Raw genomic sequence first — 10700 nt, forward strand, 5'->3', positions numbered from 1 at the left:
CGCGACCGGTGAAGCGCCGCGGCACCGCCAACCGCAAGGAGCGGCGCAGGACTCAGAGCATCAACAGCGCTTTCGCCGAACTGCGCGAGTGCATCCCCAACGTACCCGCCGACACCAAACTCTCCAAAATCAAGACCCTGCGCCTGGCCACCAGCTACATCGCCTACCTCATGGACCTGCTGGCCAAGGACGACCAGAATGGCGAGGCGGAGGCCTTCAAGGCAGAGATCAAGAAGACCGACGTGAAAGAGGAGAAGAGGAAGAAGGAGCTGGTCAGTACCAGGGGGCGGCAGGCGGTGGGGCTGAGGGGGTCAGGGAACGGGTGCTCCCGGCCTCTTTCCAATTGGGCTGAGAAATGGCAACTCGTGTTCTTTGGCTGCGTCCGGCGCCAAGGTTGTTTGCACCAGGTAGTGTGAGGATGGCTTCCGGCATAAGCAGAGAGTTGAGGGGAGGGTGTCAGCAGGAAGAGGAAAAGGTTAGGGATGCTTTGCGCTGGTGATCTTACCTCCGGGTTATCACTGCTCCCCTAGCACTTAGGACGGACCTCGAAAACTCTGGGTCTTGATCTATCGCGATCGCACTGGTCTGGACGGACGCCTCATCCCGTATCTGGTAGACCCTTCTTTCGGCCTCCAATCGGATCTTGCTTTCAGATGTTTCCAGAATAAGTCTCCAAGAAGCCCCTGATTCCCATTATTTCACTATTGATAGCACTCCCTACCCCACTCCCAGGAGGAGGCTGCCACTGAGACTGAGTCCTGAGTTTTGTGGTTGTTCTCATACTATGCCCTGAAGACGTAATGGTAAACATAAAATAAGTACTTTTGACTTCAAAATACAGTTCCAATTTTTCCATGGCTATGACGTTAAAATGTAATTTCCCAGATAAATATATTCCATTGGCATTTCTAATTTTATTTGAATGAGCCGGTACATTTTAAGGGGGAAAAGGTATTACTGTGGTCATTGTTTCAAAAATAACACGAAAGTAAATTGAGCCGCTTAAAGTTTTCTAAGATTCCTACCAAGTGCCCACAGGGCGGTGGTGCAGGATAGAGCTATGTCCACGAAGGGCCCGGAAAATAAAAATTTGTCAAATTTTTCTTCTTTGGTCCCTGCAGCCCTTTGGTGGCTGCATAATCGAGTGACCTCCCGAATAACCAGAGATTTCAGAGGCCTTGAAGGAGAGGCACTGCTAAGCCGGAGGCCGAGAGCCTCTGGCCGAGAGGCCCAGGCCGAAACAGGCTCCTTCGCCCTGTTTTTCCTAGAGGTGGATCTGGGATTGCTAATGAAAACAGAGAAACCAGACTTAGCGCCGACTCCAGCGCCCGCCCCTACATCTGGAGTAAGAGAAAAGGCCCCCAGCTCCTCCATAAACGACTCGAAAACCGGCGGTTGTTTATAAACTTGTGGATCCGGTAGTTGAGCTCTGCAGCGCGGAGCCCTCCGCGCCGGCTAGGGTAGCGCTAACCTTTGTAGCTTCTCTGCAGGGGCTGGGACTCCCCCATCGTATCCTTTCCTCTCTGGTTCACTGTCTCCTCCGGCCCAGGAAGTGCCGGGTCGGTGTGGAACCAGGAATCCTCTCTGAATTTCTGTTTCCACTTTTCTTGCCCTCGCCTTCCCTCTGTCCAGAACGAAATCTTGAAAAGCACAGTGAGCAGCAACGACAAGAAAACCAAAGGCCGGACGGGCTGGCCGCAGCACGTCTGGGCCCTGGAGCTCAAGCAGTGAGGAGGAGGAGGCGAAGGAGGAGGAGGAAGAGAGCGCGAGTGAGCCGGGGCCAAGGCGCCAGATGCAGACCCAGGACTCCGGAAAAGCCGTCCGCGCTCGGCTCTGAGGACTCCTTGCATTTGGAATCATCCGGTTTATTTATGTGCAATTTCCTTCCCCTCTCTTTGACCCCCTTTGAGGCATCCGCTCCCCGTCTCCCCCTACAAAAAAAAAAAAAATGGATATTTGAAGAAAAGCATTCCATATTTTAATATGAAGAGGACACTCCCGTGTGGTAAGGGATCCCGTCGTCTCGTAGATTCTGTGTGCGTGAATGTTCCCTCTTGGCTGTGTAGACACCAGCGTTGCCCCCCGCCAACCTATCCAACCCCTTCCAGATAAAGACAGTGGGCACTAGTGCGTTTGTGAAGTGTATCTTTAATACTTGGCCTTTGGATATAAATATTCCTGGGGATTATAAAGTTTTATTTCAAAGCAGAAAACAGGGCCGCTAACATTTCCGTTGGGGTCGGTATCTAGTGCTGTCCGTTCATCTGTGGTCGTTCCCTCTTTGAAGATGTTTCCAACAGCCACTTGTTTTGTGCACTTCCGTCCTCTAAAACTAAATGGAATTTAATTAATATTGAAGGTGTAAACGTTGTAAGTATTCAATAAACCACTGTGTTTTTTTTTTTTTTTTTACAGAAACCCTAATCTTTTAATGGTTGATACCTCAAAAGAGTTTTGAAAACAAAGCTGTTATACTTGTTTTCATAATATTTAAAATATTCAGAAGTAAACTAAATTATCATGATTGCCTCTAACTTTATTTTAAAGACTCAGTGGTTCCAACCAGTCAACCTGACCTGCGGTCTACGCAGGAGGAGGAGGTGCTCTTAAAGAGAAGTGTCCTTGTTAGAAACCCTACAAAGGGTCTGGGCTCTGTCGGTGTGGTGTCTCTTTCCCTCTTCCACCAGCTGGAGAACGCTGAGTATTCTCTAGAAGGAAGATCTGGGCTGGAGAACCCAGCCCGGCAGTTCGCTCACAAGCTGTAAAGGTGCTCTTGCGTTCCTGAAATCAATCAGAAGCCGTTTCTTGAGGCCGTCAGTTTTTGTTTGGAGAGTGTGTTTCTGGTGGAGGAGTTGTGAGAACCCCGGCATTATTGCTGCAACAGGAACTAGTCTGGGTGTTTAATTCAAACTATGGGGCTTTCATCCAAGGGGGAAAAAAAAAAAAGGAAAAAAGAGAGGAGAGGATTTTGCTTGTATTCTATACGGGAGATTCTCATCTGAGCAGGCGGGAAAGGGGAGTGGAAGGAGTTTCGAAAAAGTCCATGATTAGGTAACAAGGAATTTTACGTCAAGTAAGAAATCGCGAACAAGACCACGGATTTAAAGGAGGGCGAGGGGTGGGTTAGATTTACAAGGAGTTACAGGGAACTCAATATTAACTGTGCGGTGTCTGAAGTCTTCCCGGCCGCAGCCCAGCGGAACAAGCGACACCCTCCCGGGACTACTGGCAGCCGGGGACCCGGGATCTCTCCCTGTTAGGTCTTTGGGCTCCCTGAGTCCCAGCTCGTCCCGGAAGAAAGTCCCAGCGGCCTCCTTTGCCTGCAGCCTTGGCGGAAGCTTGAATCTCAGCTCTGGAAACCGGAGAAACTAAAGTGCCTGTGCCGGCTGAGGGGAGGGGGGAGGAGGCTGGGAGGGATTTTGGAAGGGGGTGGGCGGAGGAGAGAGAAAGGTGAACCGTATTAAAAAGTGGTTTGTTTCATGAAACGCCGCGTATATAAATCTGGTGTTGGAGAGGCTTGCCAGAGGGTTTCCATCCTGGAACCCATCCTCAGGGTGATGTTCGCACCTTGGCCTCGGGCACAGACCCTCCCGCGATATCCCAAGGGTTCCCGCGCCTAGCTGGTGTCCACTATGACCCCTCTGCCTGCAGCAGGCCGAATCAGACCCAGCGTGGGCGATTTCAGAAGTGCCCAGGGAGAGACAAGCTAGAGGCTCTGCGGACTTCTGCGGGCGGCTGACAACGCGAGGGCGAGGGGTTAGAACAACTCGGCCAAAGCGATCTGAACTTTCTCCTCTTGGGTCAGCCGGCGCTGGGTCGACCTGGTGGGCGCGGGGCTGTGTTTACAGACACTTGCCTTTGTTTATAACACGGGGAGGAGGTGTGGGGGAGGCGCGCCCTGATTTTCTGTTGCTCTCCCAATCCTCCTGCGTTTGATCGAGTGGTTCCCTCCCTCTCCTGGTTTCAGTTGTCTTCTGCGTCTTTATTTTAATCCGCTCAGGGGAAAGCCATCAGGTCCTAGACTTGGAAGAAAGGAGCCTACCAAAGTGTTGGAGTAAACAGTGGTGGAGGAGGTGAGGTTTTAAAAACAGGAACCGGAGAGGAGTTGTCTTCACCAGGCACGTACCCTTCTGTGCGCCTTGCGTAGCTGGTCTCCGCCATCTGGGCCTTAAGACACTTCTGCAGGTTTAACACTTTCTCTGGCTTATTAAACAACAGCAGAGGGAAACCAAAAGAGTCTGGCTCACCATTGCTACGGAGAAACTTGCTAATACACATGCTTTTTAAACCTGCGCTCCTCTTTGGCCCCGGCCAAGCGCAGCCTGCCTCCTCTTCCTCAGGGCCAGCAGCACCAGGCCTGGTCACCCCACCGGCCCTGCCATTTCAACTCGCCAGAAACCCTAACCAGCCAGACACCCAGCAGACCCGACACCTCAGACGGCAGAATGCCCAGCTGCCTGAACCTGCAGGCGGCTGAACCCCCTAACCAGACGCACACCCCAACTGACCAGATGCTTCAACCGGCAGGACACCCCAGATTATCTGTCACCCCAGACTCTCTCAGCCACCTAACATCCCCGCCCCACGTTGTCAAGTCCCAGGAAGTGAAAGGAGTACTGGGCAGGCGTTTCTTCTGAGCTTCCATGCTTTTCTCTTCCAACACTTATTTCTCTTTTAACTTCTTCTTTGTTTAAAAAAATTTCCAAGCCTCTACTTGCGGGACCGGCTAAAAGGCCTCTGTTTTAATTGCTCGGATAATGTGGTTGCTGCCATTTTGTTAAGAGCAATCACTCCTGCAGGGAAATCACAAGCGTTCTAGACAGGCCGGAGCCGACAAAAATGTAGGATTTGACGTTAAAAGCTAAATGGGAAGCTGCGGCGGCGGAAGGTAAATTGATGGTAGATCTGGCTGTCAGGGCTCTGCCCCAGACCGCTGTGCAGGCCAAGCGCCTGATAACCCTGAAGCACCGGAGGGGCAAAGGCTTGGCCAGTTGTAGACTGTGTGTGTGTGTGGGTGTAGACCCATTCTCAGCTTGGGAAGCAGTTTGAAAAACTGCAGAGTGGGGGCCCTGCTCCCAATTGCCTGGGCACCGACAGCAACTTAAAGGGCTTTTCCAGGCCGATACAGCAAGCTCCAGCTTTCGGGATGGGTTAGCCAGTAGGCCCAGGCATTTAGGAAAGGTGGACCTCTGGGTCTGGGCTGCCTCGTTAGGTGTAAGAGCACCAAGTTGCTTGGTTGTGATGAGGTGAATATAGCAGCCGTGCTAGAGAGCGCAGCCTGAGGGCCTCTTAGAAAGCACTTCTGTGTGTGTGTCAGGAGTGGAGGGTGCCTCAATTCCTTCGACCAGACTCTGCTAGCCGCTGCCCCAGCTTGGCGTGAATTGCAGAGCTAGTCTCCCACTCGGATTGGTGAAGTAGCAGGAGAACAAGAGAGGTGGGCGCACCTGGAATTCGCAGGAAGGGGTGAAGAAGGTGAGGATGAGCTCAAATGCAAAGCGGCAGGGAGTATGAGACTTGGGAGTTCCTTCCCAGACTATAGATTTGCAGAGAGAACCCGGGCCAGTTGCAAGGGCCTGAGGTGTGTGCGAGGGACATAAGCAGGGCAAAGCGTGCCAGGAAAACTGGAACTGAATATACACTGCGGGCCTACAAAGCGCAAGAAACCACTCAGTTAGCCCTGAAGCTTTAATCAAATGTTGCGCAGATTGTTTTCCACAGCCGCCTTCAGTTCTCCCTGCCTGTGAATCCCACCCAGGCTCCTAGATTTCGAAAAGGAGCTGGCTAGTGGGTGCCAAGCAGAGATGGTCTTGAGGGAGGCTTGTGGCATGGGCCCCGTAGAGGGCCGAATGTGGACCCTTGTGACCTGAGGGTACCCATTCCCTCCATTGGACCCAGCTCACAAGAGTCCTGCTCTCCACGTAAGGAGGGGGCGCTAAGGAGTCTCCCGGACGCACAGGACTCCTGGCCTGTCAGAGCCTGCGGATCTCTTGGAGAGAAAAACCCAGGAGTCACCCTCAGACTGTGGCCCAGGACCCTGGTTGGAGGCTCCAACAGCCCCCTCCCTGAGGAAGCTCCGCGGTGCAATGAATTGCTATTGGGATTAAGTCTACCGGGAATGGGGGTTGGGGGAGACCAACTACGTGTTTTTTAAATGTTTAGAAAGAGGGGGGAGGGGAGAACTCCGGGAGAGGAAACCAATCCCACGTTTCCGGGGGCAGGACAGTTCTGAGCGCGCCGCCTTACCACCCAGCCGCTGCGCAACGCGTGCTTCCCGCACAGCAGCTGTCTGCTCAGCTCCAATCACCCTGGAACCGCTAAGCGGCTTCAGTCGGAGGGCTAATGGAGGTTAAAGAGCACCCGGTATCTGACTTACGTGCACCGAACTTACAGATCTCTCGCCCCGTTCTCCCTGCTCTACCCTGTCGAAGCCAGTTCCCATCGTGAAGTGCACCCTCACCTCTTCCCCCAAGCGACCCCCCTGCACACACATTCCCTTCAAATTCTCCCGGTATTTGGGCCGCTTTGATGATCAGATGGTAGAGCCCTGATTACAAATTTATTCCCGGCCGCTCTGTCGGTCTTTATCTCCGCTATTAGGGACATCTGGGAGTGATTAGTGCCGCGCCCGCGCCCGGCCGCGCTCGCCTATCTGGCCGCGGCGGGGCCGGAGCCTCGCTGACGTCAGGGCAGACGGCTCGGAGCCATCCCAGCCGAGCTGGGTGTAATCGGCGGCCGCGCGGCCAAGTCCTCCCCGGGCCAGGCCGGCAGCTGGAACGCGCCGCCCGCCTGCGTATAGGGACTTTATAAATATGTATTTTTAGCCCAGAAGACTTTGTGTTTTCCTTGTTTGGGGTAAGGAGGGGCCAGTTAACGTCTCTGCTGCCCCCTCCCCACTCTAAATTTTCCAACTCGCTGCGGCTGGAGCACTCCCGCCTGGAAAGCCTTCCACAGGCGGTCGCTTCTTTGCTATGTCCCTGCGCAGGCGAAGCTTCCCTGCGGCAACAACTGCGGCCCGAGCGGTGCCAGTGCAAGTCCTGGATGGGATTGGGGTGGCTCTTAGGGGTAAGGCTCTTATGCCACCTCTTAGGGCTGCCCTCCTCTCACTGGCAACTGCTCCGCCCTACAGCCCTCGGGCCAGAATTGTGGGAGTTTCTGTCTAGAGGGATGGGCTGGCAGAAGCTGATTACAGAATGCGATGTCTTTTAGCAGCTGCCTTTGCACCTGTTATTAAAGGCTAAAATACCTAGCGAGCCGAGGCGCTGGATCCTCTTTCGCCCCGCCCTTCCCCCAACCCCCAAGGAGTTGTCCTTGGCGCAAACACACCTCGCAAGGGCGAGGACGGCTGGCGGCAGCTTTGTCCCCTACTACGTCCCAGTGTTCAGAGTAGAGGCTGCATATATTTGCATAATTCCTGGATGGGCTGACTGACGCCCCTGACCCTAGCGTTCTGCGTGCTGGGCTGGTCTCTCCTGAAGTAAGGGGTGCTGGGATTAATCCAACACCTGAACTTTCCACTCCCTGGACAACTTGACACAATGACAAATTCAGCCCGGTTTTCACCCTACCTTCACCAGAAATTCTGATTCAGCGGGTCAGGGGCTCCACTCGAAGCCTGTAATTTTCAAAATCTCCCCCAGAGGATGCCTAACCACTGTGCCAAAGGAAGGCACACCCACCCAGCCTGTCTCCCACCCTGGACACCTTCTCCATGAGCCGTGTGAAGTCCAGGATGGTAAGAATGGCGGATGGGTGAAGAGAGGCCTGTGTTATTTAAAGTCTTTACAGGGAGAGAATTAGCCATATTATTGGATCAACCCTACACCTCTGACTCATTGGGCAGCACAAGGATTCAAAGCAAACCCAGAATATGCTGTTTATTCCTGCCCGGGATACAAAGGGCAAGCGAAGTGTTCAGTCAGAAGCTAGGGTGAATGTAACTAGAGGAAAAGGAAAACAGCTGGTGATGTGAGTGGATCGACAAGAAGATCTATTTGGGGTACACAAATAGTATCACAAATAATCAGGGAATCCAACTGAGGAAAATTCCCAAAAGTCCATGTCACCTCAGTTCTTTGAGGAAACCCTATACACCAACTCCAAAGTGTCTTCATGTAATCTAGAATCAGAAAGAAACATTTCCTCTCAAGTCAGGGAAATGTCCCGTTGAGAGCCTGGTCCCCTCTCCTACCCACCCCTGTCTGGAGCCAAGAGGGAAGGAAATAGCTCTATAGTTTGGGGGCTAAGGATAGGGAATGAGACTTTTAGACAATTATATCCTGAGTGACTGAAGGATTTTGGCCTATTTGTGCTTCTAGGAGGAGGAGAAATGGGCAATATCTGCACAAAATACAGTTCTCTAGAGTGCTGGAAAGTGGGTTCTCTATGATCTGTCTGAATGGTGGAGCTGACTGAGACACATTAGTTTTCTAAATCAGGTCGCTCAAAAGCAAACAAACAACAGCAAAAAATAAGCAAACAAAAAACTCCACATCACTTGTGCCTATAATACTTTCTTGCTCAGAGTATAAACAAACTTTTACTTGAATTAAGTGGCATAAATCCACATGGGACACAGGCCCAGAGAGTCCCAGTTTGGATTTTCAAGCGAAGAAGACAGACTTGCAGGTAGCTAAACTGTTGGTGCAAAAGATCAGAGGGTACTCACCAGGCCACTTCTGCGACTAACACCCTAGTTGTTTTCTCAAATAGTATTTTTAATGCATGACCAATCATGAGCAACCAGATCTAACCAACCTGATGCTTCTCCATGGCTAGATGGACTGTTTGAAAATATCATTCCTTAATGTATCACCAAATCATTTTTCAGTTCATTGGTGACCCGGAACTAAAGAGTAAGGGAGACTCTTCTGTAAAGGCAGGTTGTTTGGAACTTGTTTTTTGCCCCACCCGCCGAGATCCTTTACAACAAACAGTGTACTGACTCAGGGTCAGTGAGAATGTTCAACCTTCATTGCCTAGAGAAGAGGCCAAAAAAGATATGATCCTAAGATGGCAGTAAATCCGTCCTTTGTAAAAAGATGGAAGCCAATGGCCACTGACGCCAGTGCAGGGTTGTCTTCAGTTTAAAGTGGGTTGTTAATGTCGTTGCCTGGAGCTGACATTTTTGTCTTTAGGATAAGGCAGAAAAGCAGGAAAAGAAGACTGTTACTTTTGAAGAAAACCTGAAAACGCAACCTCAGTTGGTAACTAGTACTTGGCGAAGAAGGAAAGCCGGTGCGGTTTTAATGCAAGAAAGTAACGGCCAGGCCTCTTGACCATCGCCTTCGCTTTGCAAATCTGGTTTTCATATTCTTGCTCAGTAATCACCCAAAGCCATAACTGTCTCTGAAATTATTCATTAAAGTCATTTTCAGGGATTCTCACAGGATGACTCTTTTACGTTTATGATCTTGTGAGAACAATGACATCAGCCTCTGTTTTCCGCTTTTAATTAATGTGCCGCGAAGAGGCGAGGGGCCGTGGCTGTGTGCGTGGGGAGGGGGCGGGCCGGGATGGAATCCGCCGGCCCGGGTGCTCCCGGCGCGGTCAGCTGAGCTCAGGCGCGCAGACATCCTTTGATTAAGGAGGGTATTTCGGGGAGTGCAGGCTGTGCAGAAGATCACGGCTGTGCCCTGTGGTGCTGTCAGCAGTGACAGATCCCAGATGGGGCCGCTACTGTATGGCAGATTGAGTTTCTCAGCAGAAAACTCACCCTCCCTCCTAAACGTCTTCAAAAACCTTCTCCAGATACTCCAGGTCTCTTCGTGTGAAACTGAAAAAGTCCAACCCCAAAGTTGGTTTTGAGTGCGTGTGTGTATGTTACTTTTTTTTTTTTTTTTTTTTCTTCCTTCCTCTATTTTTTCTCTGCACTTCTTCCTCCTCTGAGCATCTTCGACCCGCAGGGCTACCTGGCTGCTAGTAGAGTAGACGTGGCGGGCCTGGGGGTTCCTGTTCGCCTAGCTCACAGCGCCACGCAGACGACACAGCACCGAAGGGCCCCGAAGGCAACCCGGTGGGTAGGGGCGCGGCGGACGGGAAGTGGGGGGCAACTGTAGCGTATCTCGGGAAGCCGGGGTGGGCTGCACGGGCCAAACATTCCAGTGCAGAGAAGGGGAGATGCTGGCGGGAAGCGGGGAGCAGGGGGCCGGGTCAGGGGGCGGCGCGGACACAAAGGCGGAAGCAGAGAATACCTTGGCCAGGCTCCTGAACCTGCTCCTGCCAGCCATCCGTCTTTGCTCGGCGGAGCGTCGATTCACCAGCCTGGGCATTTTCGAACGGCAAAGTGGAGACCAAAAAGAGGGCTCAGGGGCTAACTACTAGGATTGGGAAACGTTGAAGACGGGTCCCAGATGCAGCAGGGGCTCGGCAGGGTCTGGAATGGGGAGAAGGGGGACTGCGGAAGTCCATACTGCGGCCCAAGGCCGAAGGCTGGACAGGCCTCTCCAAGGTGAGAGGGGGAGCTTGAAAAGTAGGTTTCTGCATAACAATTCACCCACTTAGGGATTGCTAGTCTGGGTTCCGAGTTTCACATTCCAACAGTGTGTTGGAAACTCTGTTGCAGAAACATTTGAACTTATTTTAAACCTTTATTTTAAAAAATAAGTAACTTTACATAAATGCCCCGGGTTCCCTGCCTACCTGTATACAACCGAGAATCCCCCTCGTCCCCTTGTCCCCTACCCTAGGTATCCAAGACTGGC

At 52.1% G+C, this 10700-nt stretch overlaps 1 protein-coding gene across 1 annotated transcript; it reads left to right on the forward strand.

The window, feature by feature from the left end:
- Positions 1–2: 2 nt before the first annotated feature.
- Positions 3–2524, forward strand: HAND2 (heart and neural crest derivatives expressed 2; the record flags this gene model as incomplete). The annotated part of the gene is made up of 2 exons (XM_011986095.1): positions 3–272; positions 1633–2524. Coding segments are annotated over 2 exons (369 nt in total), but the record flags the coding sequence as incomplete, so codon positions are not given.
- Positions 2525–10700: the final 8176 nt, after the last annotated feature.

Source organism: Mandrillus leucophaeus, unplaced genomic scaffold (assembly GCF_000951045.1).
Source record: "Mandrillus leucophaeus isolate KB7577 unplaced genomic scaffold, Mleu.le_1.0 Scaffold292, whole genome shotgun sequence".
Lineage (NCBI taxonomy): Eukaryota > Metazoa > Chordata > Mammalia > Primates > Cercopithecidae > Mandrillus > Mandrillus leucophaeus.